At 36.8% G+C, this 25,991-nt stretch overlaps 1 protein-coding gene across 1 annotated transcript in view; it reads right to left on the bottom strand.

Moving 5' to 3' along the window:
- The window catches only part of THSD7A (thrombospondin type 1 domain containing 7A), a gene marked incomplete at both ends in the record, with an annotated part of 276,654 nt that overhangs the window by 89,479 nt on the left and 161,184 nt on the right, over positions 1-25,991 (bottom strand). Inside the window, 5 exons of the mRNA XM_084260677.1 lie at positions 6,133-6,336; positions 8,567-8,722; positions 12,633-12,701; positions 14,505-14,686; positions 16,252-16,500. Coding sequence (XP_084116803.1) covers positions 6,133-6,336; positions 8,567-8,722; positions 12,633-12,701; positions 14,505-14,686; positions 16,252-16,500 — 860 coding nt within the window. The remainder of the gene's footprint in view (positions 1-6,132; positions 6,337-8,566; positions 8,723-12,632; positions 12,702-14,504; positions 14,687-16,251; positions 16,501-25,991) is intronic.

Here is a 25,991-nt window from a genome sequence, read left to right as displayed (position 1 = left end):
GACTTCAAAAATACATGATTGATTGGAAACAAAGGTCCATTGCACTGTCATAAATGATAATTGTTTATTGTACTATGCTGATGAAACTCTGGTTTTGTTTTACTTACAACTTTAATTGAATTCATTTTACCATATTCCAGACCAACTATTAAAGAAATTGAGAAAGCAAGTGATGTAGTTAAGTGGCCCCATATAATGAAATCTCTTTATGTTATACAAACACCAAAAGCATCCGCTCTTACACAGTACTTAATAGAGATAAATCCACTTCCCTAATTTCAGATACTAAAGGAATTGGTATGACATATTGAACGTGACCTGCTATTGACAGAAGAATTATCAGTTATCATACTTCCTAAGAACTGACATGGGATATTTTAAGCAGTTGCATGGACTATCTTTTCTTATATCCCTTTATATTAACTAAAGCAAATCTTGTCAAAAAGAAATGCCTTAAAAATCCAATGTTCTGAGACATAGTGGCCTGAGAGTATCAGTTTTAAGGTCCTTGAAACTGATTGTATTTTGCTCTCGGTAACATATTCCTATGTATAGCGAAAACCGAATAAAAATATTCAATAATTTTATGTAACCATAAACATTAAAGGAAAGAAATGACTGGGTTATAGTTTCATATCCTATGTCTTTACAGTGAAGAACAAAGTATGCATCTTACATTTAATTTAAATGCCTCAGATGGTCAGCCAAAAAGCTGTCAGACAGAAAATAATAGTTCAAATCAATTCTGTAAAGACATTAGCTAGGAAATTAATATTGGGAAATGATGACTAATGCCCATATAACCTAGTCCCTGTAAGTATAAAGCAGTATAAGCTGAAAGAAACTGTCATTTGCGACTGTATTTTTCTACTAATTGACTGCTGAGCATTGTCCAGATTTTGATCTGGTTTCTCTTACAGGATTTAACTCAATAATTCAATGTAATGTGAATTCAAATCTGGTTTTTCATTCTTTTTAAAGAACTAAGTCATAAAGTGGCACAAGGTAGGTATATTCTTTTAAAATATTCATTAAAATTTCCAACCATTCAGATGGTTTCTTCATTGATTGTGTATAGCCATGCAATAAGGGTGAAGCAGAATGTGTAAATCTTCCATTGATTCTCTTATTATTTTCAATTATGACAATTAATGCAGACCAGCAGCTACTCATTTAACATATAATTAACTCAAACCGTAAGTATACAGGAAGAGCCAATTTTTAATCCAGCCAAAATATTTTAAGTCAAAATGGTTGCACCAGCCAGTCTTCCACTTTTCCTGGTTTATTCTATGTATTTGATTGTAAGAAGATATAAATTCACAAACTAAAAATTAAGAAACAAACCACAGAGTTGATCAGGAAGCTATAGAAGAAAAGTTAAGCTACATGAAGAAATTCTATAAGCTCATGTAACTGAAGTATGGTGTCTACAGTCAATCACATTAGTTAAGAATAAACTCAGATAAAGGAAATGTAGACTGTTCCACTTTGGACAGTACAGTGTTTGAGCCACTGCATACAAAGTAGCTAAACTAATGGGTTTGAAATGTTTACAGCTGAGCATTTCAAGGAAACAGACAAGTTAACCCTCTATACCTTTTAATTAACTACCTACACCACTGTTTTACTCCAAATATCGTAAACAGGGTACAGCCCACCCACGTTACATAAGCATATACTCGTGTTGTTGAGTGTTCTAATTTGCCCTTCGGTCTTAGGAAAACCAAACCTGCGTCATCCAGCTAACTCCTGGTGCCAGAACAGAGCTCGTGACACTCAGCTACATCACCATACATCTCTGCCTAGACAACTTCAGGAGCAATTTTACTACTTCAAAGAGTTGAAGAAATTTGCATATACACAACAAGCCTTGCTGTTGCCATGGCTCCCTCTTCTAAGAGTAGTCATCTCACAGCTGTGAGGCAGGAGATGGCAATGACTCCATTCTTTTCTCCCCGTGGAGCTAACTGGAACCCAACAATTAGTGAGCTTGAACATGGTCTGGAAGAAATTTGGCCTTCAAAACTGAAATCTGTTTTATTCAAAGTAACACATGCAGTTGTTCAAAGCCTACAATATTACAAAGGCTGTAAACCAATTTATTATATTATTATCGTGCAGGGACCTCATTGCAGCCTTCCAGTACCTGAAGGGAACATACAAACAGGAGGGGAATCAACTTTTTAAAAGGGTAGACACTGGCAGGACAAGGGGGGATGGATTAAAACTAAAGGAAAGAAGGTTTAGATTGGATATTAGGGGGAAGTTTTTTACAGAGAGAGTGGTAAGGTGCTGGAACAGGCTGCCCAGAGAGGTGGTGGATGCCCTGTCCCTGGAGGCGTTCAAGGACAGGTTGGATGGGGCCCTGGGCAACCTTGTGTAGATTCAGGCTGGAGGTTGGTGTCCCTGCCTGTGGCAGGGGGATTGGAGCATTATGATCTTTGGGGTCCCTTCAAATCCGTGCCATTCTATGATGATTCTATGATGATTCTATGATGATTTACATGTTCCTAGAAAATGAACAAGTGATTTCAGCCTGCTGCCCGAGGACCAGAAGCACATTAGAGCCACTGCTGGTACCTGTGCTGAGGAGTTCAACACAAAGGTAAACCCCCCGCAAAATACTATAACGAACAAACTAGCATTTTATAGGCATTATGAGCAGTAGTTATTTTTGCATATTTTTATATCAGAGATTATTTTGCTGTATTTACGTATGAGTAGCACTACTGTATCTGTTATGGAGTGGAGAAACAGCCAGCTTTTCTACTACAGACTGTCTTTAAATAATACAGAAGTACTTCTCATACAGTATCCTTCACAGACTGCCACAGGTACAAAGAAATCAAGAAAATTAATCTACTGTAAAATCTTCTAAACTGCATTAAAGAACTTAATAATAGAGAATATGCACGTAACTCTTGTGTGCACACATGCAACTATGTGTTAGTCTGTAGCCTGGAATATTAGCCTCAAATCTATAATTATTAAAAGAATTTGCATATGGAATAATTCTGATCTGTCCAATCCTGGAGTTTCCACAACTGAAAGGAGAGTTTTTTCACCTAAAGGAGCTCTTTTGTAAAATTCCCTGGAAGATTGGCTAAGAATATTTATTCTGAAAGGTTATTTCCACAATAAAAGGCTGAAGTTCCATTTATATAATAAAATACATCAAAGTTCATCATAGCCTCTGCCATGACAACCTGGGGTACTGACTGTCATATTTTTTTCAGCCTGAATGAAAATTCTGATTACTGCAATCCGCTGTGGAAAGAGAATGACAATCATAGGCCTCCAGCAACAACACAGGAGGATAATCTATTGTTTTCTATTGTCTCAAAGGCTGTAATGACTCTTATCTTTAGACTAAATTGGAGAGAGAAGCTCATTCCAATTATATTAAACAATCTCACAAACACTGTTACTTGATTTTAATTGTAAAGTAAAACATCCAGGTCAAGACATGTTATCCCAACTAATTATGCTTTAAACTTATATAACAATACAACAGTCCACAGAAAGAGAAGATACTCATCAGCATGGGGCTTATCTTACAATAAAGCAGTACATTGGAAGTACAATGCTTATTCTGAAAACTGCCTTTTTCATTTTATAAAGCAGAAGCCAAGGGGAAAACACACTTTAGTTTTAATACACTTTAAGTCCCTTTGATCCAAGCTCTCCCATCCAGGAACTAATTTAAGATTGGATAATTATTCATATAAAACACCCAAACATTCGAGAGTGTGAAGACAGTATTGTTAAACAAAGATTAGTTCAGGTTAAGTGACAGCAAACTTAGGTAATAATGTTTTCAACGCATTTCTTATCACAGTCCTTTTTACCTGTTAAAGTGAATGAAACCCCCTGTGTGCCATTTAGACCAAAATTAGAGCAACACATCATTATTATACAAATTATGCGTCCTGTTAATTAAGCAACAGCCTTTAGCTGACCATCAATGTAGTATTTTCTAAGAAGTCCTCAAATAACACTGAATATAATGAATTTCACCAGATGATTCATTTAATGTTTAGACAATGGAAGAGTAGCATTCTCCAAACTTCATTATATGGCTAATTGCCTTGCTGGTGTGGGGCTCAGTGTAAAACCAGCCTGATGGCAAGGTGCTGCCCTGCTACATTATGAAGACCAGAATCTGGATGCCTGCAGCAAGCATTTGGTGAAGGCTACCAGGAGTATCCTGTGTAGTAGGCCGGAGTACTAGACCTAGGGCTACCTAGGAAGAGGTGGTAGTGTGTGTTTAGAGGAGCATTTAAGAGTTGACCACAGGATTTTCAGTGGGTTGGTGCTGCAGGAGGCAAAGGAGATGGTTGAGCAAAGTTTCCTTGGATGCAGAAAACACTGAGATTGTTGGGTCCTTACATGATACTTTGTTTGCTTCTACTGCATCATGCTTATCTTTCTTAGGAAAGAACTAAGCAGAAGTCGATTAATATTACTGGTGAATATCACAGGTCATTTACTAAAAGAAGGGAGGTATTTGAAGGAAGAGCTGAAGCAAACCACTACAGTACTCTATTGCTTTTGCACATGGTCAAAATATACTGAACGTGTATCTTTGTTGGTGATTGAATCTTTAAAAAAAAGAATAATCAATATCCTGTCTTTGAAGCTGTGCCCACAACTCTTTAAGGACTGACAGTCACATGGCCAAAGATTAATACTGAGAGTAAAAACATAAATCACAAGTCTTCCAAGTCAAATTTGGCCAAGACCAAAGCCCATGCAGTGCAGAGAGCAAATCCTGTGAGTTTGAAACAAAGCAACAGAAGATGTCATATACAAAACAATGTTTCAAATTTCAGTAGCTCAATTGCATGTTCCAAACGTATTACAGTTACAGTAAGTTATACTAAATATAAATGTCTATATTGCAATTGATTGGAAGTTAGACATGTTAGATGTTGGTTTACACATTTTTTTTGCTATTAAAAAAGAGAAAAATTCTGAATTTTTGAGGAAACTTTGATTTATGAGAAAAAGGCCATTTTTCAACTGAAAACGTATACAAACTAAATTTCAAATAGTTCCAGTATTGTTGCCAAGGAATCATTACAGTTTTAAGACAATTTTTTTGAGAAAAGGACATAAAACATAGTAGATTCATATTGTAATTCTAGGCTAATCTCTTTTTGAGCTCTAAACCGTAACCAGTTATCCTAGGTGTATGCAGGAAAATAAAGCTTATACTCTTAAGATTTTCAGTTTAAGCCCCCAAACTAAATTATGACCCAAATTCTTGAGCATGAAAGCTCAAGATTTAAATCTATCTATAATCACTTCTTACTACTTCTGACCAGTTTAATTACAAAATATTTTGTGCAGCTGTTAAACACTCATTGGATGTGTCCCCGTACTTAATCTTCTGTAGGGAGTTAGAAGTCTGTTACCATAACTACACTGTAGTCAGTACAATTACTTTAATTCATGTGCTGGTCTAGACTATAATATTACTAATGAATAAGGAATACTCTCACAACAGTTATTCATGAGTCTTCTGTAGATTAAAGTATTTTGTAAGCAGCTTTCAAAATTGGCTTTTATGACTATTCATGCAAAATCTGTTTTTTCTCACAGAGGATAATTAAATAATGATGGTGGTATTCTTTGACCTTTTGAAGAAGCAAGACAGCTTGGACTGTCAAACCAAAGCCATAACATACATCAAACTATGCTTTTTATTAAACACATTATTGTTTTTCTTCCAATTATGCTTACTGCAACGCATCTTATTTTACTCACACTTTATTTGATTCTGGACTCAGAGGATCAGCTTTGTTAGTGGGATTACATCAGGGAATTCAGTCAAGTCATTGCAGGCATGAGTCTGACCTACTGAAAACAATGGCTGTTTTCTATTTACTTTTCTCAAAGTCTCTACAAGAGCCTTTGAAAATCTACTGTGTGTAGGTGAAGGAGCCTGATACTAGAGCAACTAGAGGGCTTATCCTTTCTAACCAACACTAAAGACATTTTTCTCTATTCTAGACGTCTTGGTTTTAAGGACTTAGAAAGCTGAGAACAACAAAAAATTACTACCCTTTTGGACTACATTAGCATCTTCAGTCTAGCTATTGTGGACTGTGGGAAGAAGCATCTTACCATCACTGTTGACGCAGACGACAACAGGAACCTGAGTACCAGGGCCACATGGCTTCTCATTGTCAGGAATGCATTCCTCCAACCCCACAATTCTCCAGTCATAGCAGGAGGGCTCTTCACATGGGATGGCTTCCAGCAAGTGAGGGCAGTTTCCCATTCCTCCTGTTGGCTCGTTGGTGATGCGTCGTTTCCTTAGTTTAAAGCCTGAAATGTCCGTGAAAATACAAAGGGCAGAATAACTCAATTCTAAAATGCAAATTGAATAGATTTTCCTTCATCTACATCTGAGTTCTCTTTCTCTTCTGTGTAAAAGATAACAGACACTCAGCACACCAGTGCATTGTGGAGAACTTATTAAAGAAGGAAGAGAGAGGTAAAACATCACAAGTTTTGAGTTTATTCAGCACCCTTTGCTTTAAAACCCTGTTTATCCTAGCAGTACGTACTCCAGCAGGGGGACAGGAATCATTTCCTCTACATCACCCTTACTGAATCAATCTCATCTAACAAATTACTAAATTGCTTGGTTGCAATTTCTCCCATTTCTCAAATATGTTGTGGGTTTTTTTCTTCTCAGATATCTTCCAACGGGGATGGATTATCAAGTGAAATCAGCTTATAAACACATGTCCCCCCCTGCCCCTCCTAAAAAGAAGAAAAATAAAAGAAGAAAAAGGAAAAAAAAACCAAAAAGACTAAACTGCCAGAAAAGTCATGGCACAGAATCAAACCCAATAAGCCTTATGAACAAGTTTTCAGTAATTAACATCACAATATTCCCTTGCAAGCATTAAAAAAATTCCTTAAAACCACCTACGCTCATTTTGGATCAAAGAAACTAACGGGCTTTTTACAGCGTGTCTGTCATCTGATGGTGTCAGTGCCTAAGAGCAAACCTCTCACTTTCAGGATGGCATGTTGAAGAAGCCAAAGTGAACCTATAGTTGGAACAACTTAATCAATCTGAATGGATTTGGGAAATAGTTTCTCATGCAATAATTTTCTATAGTTTCTGATACATCTGATCAGAATATTTTAACTTTGGCAAAGATTTATTTCCTTTCACATCTCTTCATAGACTCTTACCTCAATATTCAGGTAGGTTAGGAATACACAGACTTTTTTTAAAAAATACTACTTGTAACTCTAATTTCCACAAACTAAACAGGGGAGAGTTTTCAGACACATATATGCAAGAATTTATTATTGGTTTGAAGATATCCCTCAATTCAATTATAATAAATATTACTTGAAGATTACAATTCCATATATCTGGCTTTTTTTCTAAACTGAAGATGTTAGCCAAATTATGTCCAAAATGGGCCTGTACAACAGTTACAACATTCTCTCAGAAGAAGTGTCAATGCAATTCTAAAATAAAATACAAGAATTTCCAGATAAGAGGAAAATGTTGGCAATTAAGAAATTATCTCTCTTTGTATCTGCAGGAATTAAAATGTAGCAAACCTTTCAGTGAGAGAACAGCAACAGAAATAGGTTACTTGACCACGGTGTTCACAGGAGATTCAATCCAATGGGCTTACACACTGAACTGCTTTTCCCTTCTGGAATTCATCAAGTTTGGGTCACATAACCAAGAGACAGCATTGTAAAACTTACATTATTGCTGCCCAGACTGAACGGTAGCTAGTAGTATACCAGCTAAGCTAATACGGTAATTACAACCGCTCCTTCAAGTGGACGTACATGGATGTCCTCTCCTATGAGTGCTTTCAGTCAGGTGACCAAATCTATATTCTCAATGTTTGTCAGATAAGACCACTGCAGCAATGATTAGGCTAGTTTTTCTCATTTACAGCAAGAAACCTGCAGACTCACATGATGTCCATCCATGTGCCCGTATTGGTGCTTTCCTATTTTGGTGTCAGGTTACTACAGTCTGTTCTGCATAGCAACAAACTGTAAAATGTGAAGACCGAACCCAGTACATATGTCATCATTAAAACAGTGTCACTCATCAACAGCAAATGGTCTCAGATCTTTGCCAGAGCACACTTTATGGCCTACTGGTGAATTCTTAAGTTATCACTGAACTGGAAAACTTTGAGTGACTTGAACACTATGCACCTCGAAGGCTGCTTCTGTCCTCCTTTCAAGACAGTGACAGATTTGTTATTTGAACACCTCTATAAAACTACATCCTTTCAGTTTGAGAGGAAGGTTTAAAATTAGAATTGACCTGTAATAAACTAAATTGACCCTGACATTCTAGTAAACAGCCTATACTTTTGTCAGCTTTGGTGGAGCAGTAATGCTAAATACAGTCCCAATTCAATGACTTTTTTTGATGCTTAGAGGACTGGATATAACCTTATTGCTACAAAATTTAGTATGCTTCCATAGCCAGAGGTGCCTAGTGACTTAGGAATATAAAATAATCACTATTAAAAAGCTTCACTGCATTTTTACATACCCTTCTTGGCCTGAGGGTCTTCACAGCTTTCATAGGTGCATGGTCCCCAGGCTGACCATGCTGAGGTCTCACACTCTGTAGGACAAGGGATATGGCACAGCTGGGAGGTGCTGGGAAGAGGTCCTGTACACAACCTGCGGTCTACCGGCCTCGAGGCTGTCAAAACAAAGTCAACACGTTTCTCACATGTTCACTGGTCAGAACCCTCAGCTCGAAGTGGACAGAGCCATCCTTCATTCAGAAGGCTGCTATCATCATTGTAATCTGATGAAGTCATAGTAAAACACCTGTCTTGAAAAAAAAAATTAAACATAAGTCAGTTTACCCTCTACATGAACAGAGCCAAATCCAGTTATGTGGAGTCAGGAAGACTGTAAGATATTGCAGCACCCTCTTGGACTTAGTTCTTTGATTTAATGGATAGATTACAACAGTTGTCCACATTGCACTCTGGGTAAATCAATGTCCTGCTGTCTTATTGTGTCTTCACTTAAGAAACTGAACATAAAGCTTTATAAATCCCCTTGCTCCTAAATGCTACTATAACTTAAAAAGACTAATTAATATTTAGAAATTTTATGCTTTAACCTGAAACTCAGTTAAAATTATGACAAAATTTTGTTTTCTTGTACTCTGAAGACCTACGAGTACATACTCATCAATAAATTTTGTTCAGTAGTAGCTTCACTTCAAGAAAGGCATTGGTTTAGATACATAAATGGTTTGCACATAATATAAACATATATGTACATAATATATTTATAATAAAGCTCTGCACAAGAAAAATACATTCTTTCATTAAAGTACTAATCTATAAAGACACCCGTGCAGGCAGATTCTTTAGTTCTTTAAGGATCAATATGCCCTGAAACAGGCCAAATTCACCTTGATCTTTCCACACTTTTCTCTTTTGAATTACAAATAACAGGACAACTCTGTAAGGTGCCAGGGTAAGGCACAGAACTCTAAAGCAAAATGTGCCATTTTATTACAAGCAAGATTGTAATTATTTTTCATAAAACAGGGCTTGTCAAACTATTAAACTAAGTATAGAATATTCGCTAGAAGGCAACGTGAAGTCTTGCCATATTCATTCACTTCAGTTGACTGAAGAAGCATTCCCTAACTTAAACACTCATCTGAGTCCCTCAGCACTTTTTCACAAGAAAGTTATCTCATTAATTTTCTGTCACCACTACCAATAGTCTCTTTAGATGGAAAGAGCTCTCTGATGAAACAAGTTCAGAATATGACAAAATACCCTTCTGGAAGAAGAGATCAATAACCACAGATATAACCTAAAACAGCAGGTTGTTAAAGTATAGTCTTAGAAACGTGTGTGGCTTTCCATTCAGACTTTTAAAGCAAGTGATCTTTCCAGTTACAGAAAACCCATCAATTTTTAAGGAAAAATGGAATGAAAAATTATCACCCTATCCTGGTTTCCTGCTTTGTTTCTTTTGGCAGTTTCACATTGTATTGCTCCACATAATGAAGGCATGAAGATAGCAGACAGTCATTCAGCATTACTGCCTCCAGCTCACCAATCTCTTAATACAAAATAATACAAGAACTAACATTCCAACATTTGCATAATGTTATGTTGGAGTTAAATTTTATTACAAAATTTTGAATTTTACAATACGTTTAATATACGCACCTAACATGCATGCTAATCAACATAATATGCATATCTTGTGTAGAACATGGATAGAAACAAACATAATTTGCCTGTAATTGAATGTGTATTGAATAGTTTCTAATAAAAAAGAGAAAAACTGTAAGCAATTGCTAACTGTAATTTCTTAACCTTGATTTAATCAGAGAATTGTCCAAGTGAGACAGTTGAAATTAAGGGTCAATTACCCTCCTGAGACGCAGCCTTGCTTCAGGGATCAGGGAAGGTGTTCTGCAGAATGCCTTGCTTTATCTCCAACCCCCATCAGGATAAAGCACTTACTATCACACTAGTTCATGGGCTGTTACTCAGAAAAATAACGAAGTCCTTTCATCTGGAAGCTTTAAATAGCAGATTTTCATAGTACAGATGTTCCACATCTCAGCCAGATTTTTTTTTTAAGACTCTGCAAATAGAAGGTACTACTGGGCTACTGTTGCAATCTATTTGGCTTCAAGCTACATGTATGATGGTCCTTAACTTGTGAAATATGAGAAATTGTTATTGTCTTTTGCTTTTAAAAAGCTGATTTAAGTAATAGGAACACCATTCCAATTTTATTGGAGGTATCGATCCATTCATAATCCTAGGTCTTGTCAGCAAGCATTGCTAAATAAACTTATGATGAAAATATCTACTTAAAGTATCTGCCTTTTCTATTACTCATTAGAGTGTGAGGGAAGAAAGAAGTGCTTTGGGGACAGGTACTAAATCTCTCAATATGCCAAAATTGTTTTGGAATGCTGTTCTGAGAACATAAGTGACATATAAATGTATGCTACCATTTGCTTTTAAAACAAAAGAATTCAACAGTGGACAGAGAAGTTATATTCCAGATTATTAAAAAATGTTTTAATCATTGCAGATTCAGGGTGTATTTCACTCAGGATTACTCAGAATTCTTTCTTTGAGATGACAGTAAAATAAGGAATGTTAGGTTTGCCTGGGTATCTTATGAACATCTCTCTCCTGTTCATTTAAGTGGATTTCTTTCAGCATAAAAAAAGTATAAGTGAGCTCAGCTTTTGTGGCTTATTGTTTAGCAAGGATGCTCGGGAAGAACATGATGCAGATGCAGAAATTTACGGTTTAAATCCTTCTTTTATCTCTGTCCTTTCATAGCCTCCTGTGGCAGCAATAAAGATTGTTCTTTATTCCTTGGCAGTGATCCTGAATGCTGATTAGACTGTGTGTAATAATATGAGCTGGAGGGGAATTTGACTAAATTTGGGGCCCCAAAATGGAAAGAAAAGCGAATGCATTCTGATCATTTATCTTACTCCTTCAGCCTAACTAAAAAATTAGACTCAATTTTTAATGCATCTCAGGTTTGAGGTAATGAGCTAAAACCTAAAATATGATCCAATCACCCAATTCTCAAGTCATCTACTATATTACAAAATTTTAGCTGAATATATTTCATCGCCTTGTAAAACACCTCTCAGAATGACTGCATTTTAAAAATAACTGAAAAGAAAAATCACTTTTCTGTTCATAAGTATTGGCAACATTCACTAACATCTCAGCCTCCCCAGGTTCCCTCTCCAGGAGCCACCAGCAGGCCAGCACCCAGTAACAACCAGGCTGGTAAAGAAAGTGAATTTCTATGTGGCTGCATCTTCGACACAACTTCATTTTCCTCCTTCTGGCCATTTATCACACTTGCTTCACTGCTAATAAATTTATAATCACAGAGGAATTTTCCTCATTCCATACCAAGAGTTAAAGGCATGTGGAAATAGATGACACAATGTACCTCATAGGCTTACCATGAGAGAAACTTCATGACTAATAGGTTAAATAGGTGAACAGATACAAAACAATTTAAATCAGTGGCAAGTAAATGGCAGAATGACAGCAGCCTCCAGGAACCTTGTCAGCTGCCTAATTATTGCACCCAACACTGCCTCTTCTTCCTCAAGTCTAAATTTATGAATTCTGATAGAAGACAATAAAGACCTGAATGCCGTGCGGGATTCTAGGGTTCAGGTAAGTATTAAAAGTTAAAATTCTTACTGGACCCCAAACTTAAGTCTTTTAAATCTACAGAAGGGACTGGAAATCACAGCTGTGATGAAGGCAACAAAGCAATTCCCAGTACTCAAAACTGAGAGGAAAATCAGTGACTTGCTGGAATGGTTCAACAGTGGGAGACGGGGACAGTCCTGGCATGCTAGCTGGCTCATGAACTTCATTAGTTTGAGTTCAAGCCTGACACTTCAAACTGATATCGAATTTTCTGAGAATATACAGACCCATTAAACTCTTTCAGAGCTATATAAACATGTTAATTATACACATATAGCCATCATAGTCTCCCCGAAAGAGACACTGCCTCCTTGTGCACTTTGGATTGAAAGGCCAGGTCAGAGGCCTTAATTTACCTACCTGTTATTTCAAAAGTGATCGATAGCAGAGGTGCAGCACTAGCCTTCGACTTGCTCTGCGAATGACTTTCTGAAATAACAGGGAAACGCCACCATGAGTATATGAGAATTGAGTTCTTCAAAGCAGCCCTACCGAGACAGTATTCTTTACAACCAACAGCAAACTTCACTGAAATGAAGGCGTTTCTCCACAGCTAAAACTGCTAGGTGTCTCTCTCAGCTTTCTTGCATCCTCAAATTGCTCCTAGTTTTCAAATGTTACCATTTTAGAGGCACTGATTTTCTTGTTCCTAGGAGGGCCTGAAGAGCAGCTCTTGCCCACACCGAATCCAAGATGGGAGGGGGGAGAGATGGAGGATGAGTGGAGAAGCATCTCTTCTGAAAACCTACTCCCCTAATACAGAAACACCCCAGAGCTCCTTTTTAAACTAAGACCCACTTCACCCCTAGTTTGAGCTCTTGAAAAATTGTTCTCATGTTTATGCATCCAAAGACTAGTTACATTTTAATCAGCTTTCCGAGGCCTGCAGAGATTACCTCCTGATGGGCTCCACATATTCCTGTCACACTCTGATAAGGGCAGATTTCACACCCGTCTAAGCCGGCGAGACTTCACAGCCTACCGAAATCCTAATCATCATTCTGAACAGTAAGCTGCCGCTGATTTTATTGTTACCTCTCCTTAGCTGGGAGGTTTTACTCCTTTACTCTAAGGCAGGGGCATCTAAACTTTGTTCAGCAGAGATGATTTACTCAAAGCCCTTGGGCGGAAACTGATTTGCATTAAACGAAAAGGCTTGAAAGCTTCTTCTTTAATAAATACAGATGTGGGGCTCACAGAGCACACAAGTCACACCCTACTGATCCAAACAGTCATGCTGAAATTGATGTCGGCATTAATATTCCCCAGAAGCTCTACCTCCAAGGCAAGTTTGAGAGTACCTTCAACCCATAGCAGAAACCTCACTAGCCTGCAGTTTGGTCAGCTCTGGTCTAAATGTTGTATTACAGATGACTTGTATAACGATGTCGCTTTTCCTGAAGTTTGTGGCTGTATTTATTTAGTTAGTTTTAAATAATAATAATGTGTGTTAGTATGAAACAGCTACACAAGAGGATAAAATTTAATTAAGAAGCTAAACACATTTAGCTTAAATTCACTAATTTCTAAATCTATCGTGCTTCTCTAGCATGCAGAAGTAGATGTAACATAGAATTCTCAAGTGTTGTTCTTAAGTACAAATATTATCAAACGAATTAAAGACTTTGTTTCTTAAGCTATTCTTTCTTTTCCTAAGAAGCTGTACAAGCTGTATCAGTGACAAGGAGTAATCTCTCCTCCTTTTCAGTTAGGGAAACAAACCCATGAAATTGTATTGGTTTGAAGTGTTGAAAGTGCCTTATGAACTTTACCAAATCAAGAAAAGAAAAAAAAAATCAATTCCCTTTGAATTAAATCTAGTCATATTTTTACATATTTATATATTGAGTTTACATGCCAGAACTATCTTATTCCACCTGTACATCAAACCAGACTGGTTCATCACCCAGCCAAAGGATACACAGGAATTTTACAGTAGAGGAAGTAACTAAATCTCGGATTAATGACCCACCTTCTCAAGCTCGCTCTTACGGAGATAAATCCTCCACATAAGACAATGTTTTTCAGTAGTTATAAAGAAATAGTAATTCGTAGCATAGCAAGTGAAATGTCTGCTGTTGCAATTCAGTACTGTCATCTGAACTAGAAAATAACAGTGATGTGGCAAGGTAAGAAGGCGCTTGTGACAGAAGACAGTGGCTGTCAAGGCGTTCTGGAATGCTGAAGTGCTCTGATTTTACACTAACTCAATTGAAAGTGAATCAAATTTACCTTCTTTTTCCTTGAGGGTATTTAAATAGGAAAGGAGATTTTCATTAGCTTGCACGCAGTACATTTCCCTGGTTTGAATGCCACCTCCACACAGCGCTGTCTGATTCCCTCGCCTCTTGTCCTGCTGGCTAAGGAGAGGATCGACACGGCATTCTGTCCACTCTGTGGTCCGCCAACCATACCTGGATCAAATTTGGTTAATTGGGTCTTTAGAAATCATGAAGGTATTTTACACAGCATTAAGTTACAAAAGCAGAAACACCTTAGTAGTTTTATTCATTTTCTAAAAGGTTTCAGCCCCACAATTTCTTGTATACAGAGATGCATTAAGTCGGATATTTTATGTGGGTGGAAGCTTTTCCTCTATTATTTCACCTTTGAAATCAGTTATTTTTAGGAAGATCTTTCCTGTTCAGCTCCTGAAACATACTGTATACATAAACATTTTATTGGAAGGAAGAAAAACTTGATATACACTGACATGTAGTCTATGTCCAGATAAGCTAATTTTCAAGATGGTGACTCTCATTGCTTGTTTAGAAATAGACAACTTACATGAACCAAAGCCAAAATATCAAAGAAATATGCATGCTGAGATACATAAAATCCAGGAGAGGAAGGGGGAAAAAAAAACCCCAAACCACTCAACCCTTCCAAAACAAATCCAAAAGCCTCTACTTCCTCTTTGATAAGAGACAAGTTTCACTTGAATATCAAAGTAAAACTATAACTGTATTTTTAAGTTATTACTTCAGAAAACCTTTCAGTAAGTTCCTTTTTCACTGTCAAGAGGAAGACGGCTCTGCAGTACTGAAGCATTCCTGCTGAGTACTGATGAATGATGAGAAGAAGCTGTGAGCTTTCTAATCAGTGAATGCACAGGAAAGATCTGTGACTCCCAGTTAAAACCCCAATCAGGATTATGAACCGCAAGAAATGCCACAGAATTTTCTACCCAACAAGTACTTTAAAGCTAAATCAAGTGAACTGCTTCCCAATGTGGCTGGAGATGGGGAAAGATGACATTTCAACTCATGAATGAAAAATATGTACCACAGTCAAAGATGTTTAACATCAAATGACATTTCCCCAGCCACTCAGTCCGATAAAGCAAAAGCACAGTTGGGACTTTAATATTAATCTTGATTAGCTGATAAGGATTACTGCAATCTCTTGAATTTTAAAGTGCTTGCTGTCATTCCTCCTAAACTTTAAACAGGGTTAATTTATTTACTGTCACTGTTAGCGTCTCCCACTTTCCATTTGGGACCCAGTCCTACCTCTGCTGTGCTGAATATCTCACTAAAAATGTCTGGTTACTAAACAGATATTTATTACCTCTTTCCTATATTCAGTATTTCGTCTGAAAATAGACAAGTACCTCAGAAAACAAAGATACTGGTAGAAATGTTATGTAGAGAAAAGATCACTGACAAATTAACACAATTTATTTTGGTCTTGATGGTGCCTGCATATGCATAAATGTTTCCCTTTAAAAGTTAGCACTAATGAAAAAAATATGTATTCTTTATTTTTTCTGCATTTAGAGAAGGAAGTGATTTCACTATAACAGCGGCTATTTACTGATTTCAGGCTTTTAAGAAGAGCTCTGAATAAGCAAAGGATAAAAAAAAAATATCAAGCCTTTTATTTCTTTAATAATGATTTAGTTGATATTCCATTACCAGCTCTGCATGCTTAAATGAAGTACTTATTTTTGGTACAGGGAGAACTGAAATGAACTTACGTAATGCACGGTGCCACGCCATCTCCTTGAGAAACACACTGCTCTGTTTCTTCCAATTGAGGGCATTCCCTTTCACTGCCAATAGGGAGCTGTTTAATGGTCCGTGACCTTGTACGATTCCCTTTAGGGGTTGTCATGTCAAAGCAGGTTTTGGAGCAGGGGGTCCATTCTGACCACTCTGACACCTGACACTCCTTCGTGATCACACAGGACTGGAATGTAATGGGCAACTTGTCTTGTTTGCAGAAGCTGTAATAAGAGAGAATTACGATTTTCAGCACACATATTCACAGTCGGTAAATATTTGTAAATCTATTAAGGTCCAGGCCACACTTATATGATTGCCAAAAGTCAGGCAAAACGGGCCTCTGCTTGAAGTGACTCAAACCAGATAGATAAGATTTGTTATGGTTAGAAATAACCAGTATTACCATACCTGGGATAAAAATTAAAATATAAATTCTCACACATGTATTAAAGTACAAAAGAGGAAATAAATAAGTTTTTCACCGCTTTTATTTTTTAGTCATAATCAATTATGTTTCTTGGAACAAAAAGAAAATTAAGGATCAATATAACAGGGATGGCCACACAACTTTTTCGAAAAGAACCCAGTGCTCAGTATCATCTTCTCCTCATTTCCAGACTACAAACTGTTTAAAAATGCAATGTCAAATATACTGAATACCTGGTCACTAACAATTAGTTTTGTTACCGGCTGGTATATTGCCACAGTGATGTCTCATGGTCTAAAAGGGGAACCATCTTTCCCTCAAAACAGAGCCTTCCCTGCTACAATGAATCCATAGCTTTAATTTCCTGTTCCTCATACAGGGTGTCATTAAATTTCCAGTCTCCATCTGATTGCTTCATTCGTATATTACATAGTTCATCACCGAGTTTTTCTTCCTCTAAATGCCTCTGCAATTTTAAACTTTATATTCCAACAAGAAACCTACATTTCCACTTTTAAGCTTGATTCATAACAGAAAGATGAGCAATAGAGAAGCTGAACTGCAATTAAAGTGATCATAACTTTAACTCCTTAATTATAATTACAAGATAAATATATTTATCATGTCTGGTTTGGAATAAAATTCTGGCTTCTGAATTAGTTAAACAGGCAGGAAAAAGATTTATTGGCACCGCAGATGGCACAATGAAACACTATTCAGTACCAGTCCTATAAACAACACAACAAAGGCTCATTTTTTTCCTTTTAATAGTATACCAAAAAATACAGAGTAACGAATATTTGCCGTACCCATATAAACAACATCGTGTTAAACTGCTATTAACAAAATGTTGTAATACTAGAACTAGGGTTACTTGAGACTAATAGGAGATTTGAAACCAGAATAACTGAAAATACTTCTACACACAAGAGGCAGACCAATTCTACATCTCGCTAACAGAAGATCCTGGTTGTGAAGACAGACAGTGTCAGCAGGTTCAGAAAGAGGTTGGATTAATTTGTGGACAGTAGCTGTATATGTAGATACAAAAGTGAATAGGCAGTGATATACTATCCACCATACCTAATATGTCAGGAATGGGAACACAAATGGACTGCAAAAGGTAGCCAGGGCTCAATATTCTTGGTCTTTAGAAAGCATCTTTACCTGTTGGAGACAACAGGCTGGATAAACTGCTGGGCTTAACAGAACACATTATTCAGTAGGGAAATATTTTTTTTTCTTATGATGTGAAAGGTGGTGGTGGTAAGAAACCCTGACACATCATAGAGAACATTTATTCTGCTTAAGGACAGAAACTACACCCTGTTTGGGGTGAAAGACACACAAAGTTTTTGAGAAAATTGCTCAGTAAGAATGCACATTTTTCACTTCATCTAGCCACATGCAGCACAGGACTGCATTACTTCTAAATTCAATGTAGCAGTTTCTGTGCCTTCGGCTAAACATATAGATCAATTTGCCCCACAAAGACACACATTTCAATGACTGGAGAACAGATCTATTCCTTATGGATTCTAATATCGACAGTGTTTGCAAATCCTGGAGAACAGATGACATATCACTTCCTCCCAAATCCTTTTCTGATGTGACTCCTGTGGGAGCAACATCAACCTCTTCATCCATTCCGTGACTGGAGCTGAGTTTAAATATAGACACATGCACAAAATTGCCCCCACAAAGTAGCTTTGGTGCAGAGTGCAAAGTAAAAATCACTTAATGAGTAATTCTGCATGGGCTTTGTATCTGCTTCACAACTTACTTGGGAGAAGTGTTACATGAGAAAGACTAATATTCATTCTCAGTTGTTGTTTCAATCAATAAATAAATGATCACTTTCATTAAAGTTTCTTCAACCTGCCTGTATTCCCTTTCACAAACCCTAAAGTTGTCCCTGACAATGACTGACAGTGATTCCTATGCAGCTTCATGCAGAAATTGCTTCCTTCCCCGATAAGGGGAACCTCCACCACTACACAAAGGGTCCAGGTTCTTTAGGATAATTAACACATAGGAGAAATGAGATGTTGAGCTGCAGTAGAGCTCCAAACTATCAGGTTTAAATATCAATTTTTAGGTTTTTAAAAATAATCTTCTGCTTTGATACAAAAGGAATTTTTATCATAGATTTTCTAAACAAAAATGGGGGGGGGGGACTGGGAATGACAAAAAGTGAGTTTGTGTACTGAGGACTTTTTCCATAACCATAATTTAAAAAGCACTTTAACAAAGTTGTCATTTAGCTCCACTTGAATATTAAGACCAAACGTGCTAACTAATGATATTTATTAATTTTTAAAGGCTATAGCCACTTCCTGAAGGATTACTATATGTCTGAGGTACTGTTCATATTCCAAATTCTACTAGACCATTCATGAAGAACTCAACATAGGCACTACTGCAACTTCTGATAATAAATTTCCATTTCACAGATCCTTAAGCTATAATTGTTAAACATACAAAAAAAGCCTCCTGAAGTTTCTCACTTTTCAGTATCCCTGTAATCTTGAATGTCATGTTGCTGAAGTCCCTCTGTGGACCACGATGCAAAGGGTTTTTAAAAATTTAGATGTATATTCATTCACAGGGCTCAACTGAAGAGTTATTTGGTCAGTGGCCTATGATTCAGCAAGAGAGTACATTCTACCCCATGCTCATTTTTTTCTTTATTAAAAGCTGTTGTTGATACAGTGTATATAATTAGAATGGTCATTTTATCCTGTTATTATTTCAATATGCACATATGAAGAGGACTCAAATATAATTGTATCATGTTATTACTCTCATTGTTTATTTATGATCCTTGACAGAAGAAAAGACTTAAAGCATGCCTCACTTCAAATATTTACTTATTAATCAATTTAAAACTAAATATAAAACATTTAAGTTCTTAAGTTCTTGTAACCAGGACATAAATATTACCACTGAGACAAACAAGAGGTAAAGTGAGCTATCCATTTATTTTCTTGTTTGCTTATTAAAACCATGCACTATTTGCAGCATTACATAAATACTGACAACAGATAATGATGTAAATCACTAGCAAACAATCTCTTTACTGTTATACATACTGTCAGATTATTTATGTGAGAGGGCAGAGACAGTTACAATTAGCAAAATAAGTGTCAGAAGAAAATTAGCTACTGTTTCTTCTTGTAACACTTGGTTTTCTTTGAACAAAGAGAAGCTGAGAGCGCTAATTGCAAATGGCCATTTTGCAATGGCCATCTGAGAGGTTTCCTTCATACCGTGGGAAGCAAGAGAAGACATACTGGATTGCAAGACTTGTAACTCTCAATGTTGCATTCAACAAGTAGGAACTAAGAAAGCATCGTATTTAAACTCTCAGTATCACAACTTTTTAAACAAGACCCAGTTATAACTCTTAAGTAAATGACTATGGAAATGCTTCAAACTCTTTGAAGTTAATAGACTAGCTTCCAGAGCAGATTACAAATCCTTTCCCCCACTGCCACCCCTTCCCTGTCCTAAGCACATTCATACCAAATAAACCAGTCTACACTTAAATTCATGTTCCATGTCTATATATCCCCCATTCCAAGGAAATGTGATGTTCCAAAGTCCCCTCTCATTGTTAAAAGATCTTTTTCCTTCTTATTATTGATTCTGGACACCTTCAAAATATTTGCAAAAGATTTTCAAATGGTATCTTACCAGGAGAAACACACACTTCTCAAACCTCTCAGTACAGATGACGGTATATACACAGACATTCATAATTTACCTTACTAATACTGTATTACATAAAAATGCTAACTGAAAGATACAAGTACCATTAAAAAAGTTCAGCATAAGTAATGCATTGGCTGAGACAGCCCGTCAACATTTCCTTCGACCTGATCCAAGAAACTGCCTAGACTGATTCTAAATCGAGACCTGGGAATGATTTAAAGTAAAGCTTAATTTCATGCAGGTTTATCGATGTATGTGTCTGATTTAATTACCCAAATCTGGAGGAATCTTCTCACAGGAGAAAAAGCAAATAGGAGGTAACCTATCAGAAGATAAAAATAAGACAACATTCATGACACCACCCAAGCCACCAGAAGTTTTGCGACAGACATCTTTTTATTAGTTTTATTTTTAGCAATATCTAAACATGCTGTACACACAAGATTAACCAAAAAGCGCAGAAGTGCACAAACACGTCCTCACTATCAACCCAAACACCTCTGTCTATAAAATTGCACGGGAAGCTCAAAGAAAAGTACATGAGTTACATGTTATGAGAGGTAATACAGGGTAATACATCAAGTCTGCAGGAACTTGCCATCAATCCTGTGAATATTTTCAGAGTACGATGTCCTAAGTGTCTGTCTTCTGGCAGGGAAGAGGGCACTAAATTTGAAGTAAGCCTGTGGTCCGAGAAAGGTCCATTTCAGACAAAACATATATGTAGTGGGGAACAGCAGGTTAAGTTAGATGACACTGTGAGAGAAGGCAATCCCCACCACAACAAACCACCACCATGGATGAATAAATCCTATCGCTCTTAAGCCAAAAATCAAACCTATTCCCAACCTCAAAGACTTGAATTAGACAAAAGAGCTACAGAAAAAGACAATGATGGTTCATAGGGCAAAATAAAGAACATAATTGCTTTTCAACCTCTTTTGGTGATGTGTGGTCAGGAATTTGTGTCTACTCACGTTCTGTAGCCTCATTTCTGCTTTTACTGTAATAAATTAAAACTAAATATTGCTTTGGACAGGAAGGTCCCCCCCGGGGATTTCCAAGTAATTTATGGGCTAATTAATGCTATGGACATATAAATAGAGAATGAAGTTTGAGGAATAAGCCTAAAGCAAATCGCACCATGGTACCTGTGTACAAATGAGCCAGCTGTGCTTTTGAAAGTAAACTCTTCATTGGAAGATAAGCTTTTAGATGTATGATAAAATTCAATTAGACAAGAGTTAAAACAGGGTTTTTTTTTTTTCCAAAATATCCCACATTTCTTTTACAGAGTGAATCAGGCTTTTAACAATTTTTAAAAGATCAGGACAACTTGACTTTATAAGTCAGCAACTTGTTTGAACGTCTGTAATCTCACTCTCAACATTTATCTTTTAAGTTGTGTAGAAAAGTCATGTAAGGGACCATTGGAAATTCCTCTTCTACAGGCTCAACTAGGAGTTTTGGTTTCTATTTTTTTTTTTCCCAACAGATAAAGCCAAACACATGACCATAGGATTACTTATTGATCTTTAAATTTATGTGGAATGAGTAGGAAAAAGTAATAGGTTTTAAGCAAGGTAGTAGGAGCCCTTTTACTCCATGAGCTATACATGTACAACTAAGAGAGTTTCTACTTTTTACTAGTGTTTCCTTCATACCATACTGAATTCATAATCAGAAATGAGTTAATCAGAAAAGTAGAAAAGCAAGATGAGAATGGTTCAGTGGTTCTACCTAATAATCCATGCAGTCTGAAACCTACCTTGGTAGTAACCAATGGAAGGAAAAAATGGAAAGATGGCGAGTATTCAGTCACATTTTCCCTCCTGTTTTCCAGCAAAGTGTGGCTTAAAGACTTCCTGGACCTATGTTGTACCTTTACCCTTTATAGAGTTTTCCTCCATGAATTAGTGTGAATTTTTTCTGAACCCAGATAAGATTCTAGCATCTATATCACTTTGAAAACAAAAGAGGTACACACCTTTTTTATTCACCAGAAACTATGGATAGCTATTTTTGTTTTACAGCTCCTCTGTTCTTTTCGTTTTCTGGCTTCAGGCCTTACATAACTACATTCTATTAAATTTCTCTGTAGTATTTGTGAGCTTAGAGACTTCTCTTTAACTGCCTCTTTGCTAATTACATCCAGGAGCTCTCTTTACTTAATCTCATTTTATTTGAACACAGCTATATCCCGCAGGTCCTTTCTACTGGAACTCTGAGATGTAAAACTTGCCTGGATTTGAGGACTGTCCAAAATTCATTCTGAGGATGCTCACAAAATATCCGGACATTACTATATCCGAACAATCTATAACAATGGAAATAGGACTCCACACATCCAACATATTAAGGAGGCATCAATCTGAAGATCAATTTGGTGCTTTTCACAACAACGCTGCTCTTAATGTTCAAAAGAAACAGACCACCAATGTTGGGATTGCAGTTTAAATCTAAAATTCTACAATGGAAATTGTCTATTACAAGAAATTTAATTAATTCACACAAAGCTGCCATTTAAAAATTATTGCTATTTATTGTTTTTACCTATAGAATGAAATAATAGAGCCCACTTAACAAGGCTAATACAAGCCAAACAATCTCTTCAGTAACTTTTGTCTGCCCTATTTTGTTGTGTCTTCTCTATTTCTTCACTCCTTTTAACATTCAGCTTTGCATTTCTTTAGTGACATTTTTACAGGTACTATTCCTTATTTTCATTCTCTGTATACATTCTCCTGGAATTCTTTTTTTAATTTTTCTCTAGCCGATTTCCCATTTGATTATATATACTTTGAAATAAATAACATGGCTATCATTCAGGAGGAAGACTGATGCCATCATAAACTTTTGGCAATCTTTGGAAAACAAAATCCATGGGTTACAGCTGGACTGAAAAGGACTTAAGTAAAATTTTACAGGTAAATTGAAAACTCTGGTTTTTCAAGCCTGAATCAGTTTTTGATGTCATGGTTTATGTCCACAGACACTTTGCTCCTGTAGCTCTTAAGTTCCCTGTAGGTGAGCCTATAGGCCTGTCAAAGTTGCTTCAGTCGTCACATGGCCAACCTGCCCTCATCCAGTGTGGAAAGCAGACATTTCCATATCTTATCATCCTCAGGTGAGATTGTTGCAGCAGGCATTATCAAGAGACACCCAACAAACATCTACACTGTTAGATACCTGAGAAAAAATAAATTCTAGGAAGATGTGGTATTCGTCCTTTTCTTGCTTCTCCCATACTATATAGTATCACAGGGATTAGTTTTGACATGCCCTTCATGGTAAAGAGAAATGGAGTCAATTCCCTGCCCAATCTGCCAATAAGCTCAATCTTTGTGGAGGAACTTCCTCTGTTTTTTTTTTATTTTTTTAAGAAAGTTCCTCTATTTTTAGCAAAAAAATACAATCTTATCTTGTATTTCAAAGCAAAACCCCAACACTACAATATAATTCTGTTTTGAATGTCCCAGATTGAATGAGTGAATGAATTAAAAGCTCAAGAGGAGTGAAGAAGACATAGCCAAAAACTAGGCTAACTCAGGGGAAGAAACCCACACTGAGTATGACATGAGGAAGTTCAGCAGTTCAGCAGAAAAAGGGAGCTGCTTCTAGAGAGTTCAGATCAAAGTACAATCAACATGCTAAAGAAATCCAGAATCCTTTAACAGGTTTTTAAGTGGCTTCATCTAAATACTAAGGAAGAAAAGCAGGGTCTATCTGGTAGATAAAAGAAAACACAGCAGGCTCCCTCAGAGTAGAATAATTTAACCATTTCCCAGCCTTGCATGCCCTGCACACTATCAGGTATCTCCCACAACCAGATGGTTGTGTTCTCATCAGGAGCCATGAGAGTCTCTTGAACTCTTGCAGCTCTCATGAGACATTACATCATTGAATACCATTAGCAAAATGCTTTTCAATCTTTCCCACCGGCCACAAGATGAAAACTACTGACATACAAGTCCATTTGACCAAACAAACTTGTCTGTAGAAAAACTTGAAACAGTGACAAATTGCTTAGAGAACACAAACTGAACGTTAGTTTAGCACTTAAAAAGCAAAATACACAAGTGAACACAAATACACAGAGGCATACTTGTACAGGCTGCATTTTTTCATCGAACGGCAAACTAAAGCTAGGGGAAGCTTTCAGTGAAGAATCAGAAAATACATTTGAGATTAAAAAAAAAAAAAAAAGCAAACACTAAAATAAACCACTTAACTGGATAAACTGTCCTTGCAAGACATTCTACACCCACAACTGAACACTGATCCAACTCCCAAAGAATCTTTAAAACAAAAAAAGAAATTAAAATACAATTTGAATACAAGTGTATTTTACTTTTGTCAGTAGAGAGAATCTCAGTAGATTGCTGTAAGAAATGAGAGACTCTAAGGAACACTTTCCAAAGACTACATTTGTTTCTCACAAATTTAATCTCATAGTGAACGGTTAAACCATGGACCACACCACTTATAAGCATCACAGCTTAGAAAAGCTGATACTGCTGGGAAATCCAGCTACCCACAGGCGATCCCACAGCCTAGATCCTCACACCCTCTGACAGAAGTACCCCACAGAATAGTCTGGTATGGTCAGACGGTCAAATCAACCTTTGAAATATATGTATCTATGTGTGCAATGATATGTGGCAACCTTGAACAATTAATCTCCTTGTCAGGAGGAAATGCAGCAGTATTCATGCTGAAAACTAATTCTTTATGTTATTTGGGACTAAATTCTAATGAATATCACATGTGTAATGTCTTCATGTGCCTTATCTGATCACCATGGAACCTTAAAAAATAATTTGTGTAAGTAATACAGATTTTGGAGTTCACACATGGACACAAGAATCAAGTACAATGTCCTAACATGTTCCAACAAACTATCTTTGATGCAATGTTGTCCTCCAAGATCATATAGTCTGTTGGATGCATTAACCTCTAATGCAACACAATCAAATTAACTCTATACCATTCTTGGATCAAAAGCATAGTTTGATTTTGAAAGAGGTTGTGGTAAACTTTCATATAAAAAAAAAAAGTCTGTTTAATGAGCAGAAGCTAGACAGTAGGAATAGTAGAAAGCTGATTTAAATCCAGAGTTTATCCATGAGTTACTCTGAAGATAAGTAAAGTCTGTCATTCCTGAGAGTTCCAGTTTATGGTTAGTACACAGCTGTTTCTTTAAAAAACTTAGTGAAAATACAGTGCCCACATTTCTTCCTAGTGGCAAATGTAATGATTATCCCTCGTGACATAGTCCTGATTCTTACAGCTGCACTGTTTAGTATTGGTCATATTGTACATTGTTCTGAGAAACTCTAGCACCTCACAGCATAATGGGCTGTTACAACCACACAAACAATAAGGCCAGTTTTATTCACTCACAATCCACAGACTGTCACCTCAGTGCTTTTCACAAGACTACTTTCCCATGATTCTCTCACAACTTCAATAGATGCACAGCCAAAACAGTTTTGGAAAAAAACCCAAACTGACTCAGGCTTTCCATAATCCAGGAGAAAACCGAGATGACAACTACTGCACTAAAGAAAC

Source organism: Gallinula chloropus, assembly GCF_964237585.1.
Source record: "Gallinula chloropus genome assembly, chromosome: 2".
NCBI lineage: Eukaryota > Metazoa > Chordata > Aves > Gruiformes > Rallidae > Gallinula > Gallinula chloropus.
This window is presented reverse-complemented; position numbering and strand designations above follow the sequence as displayed.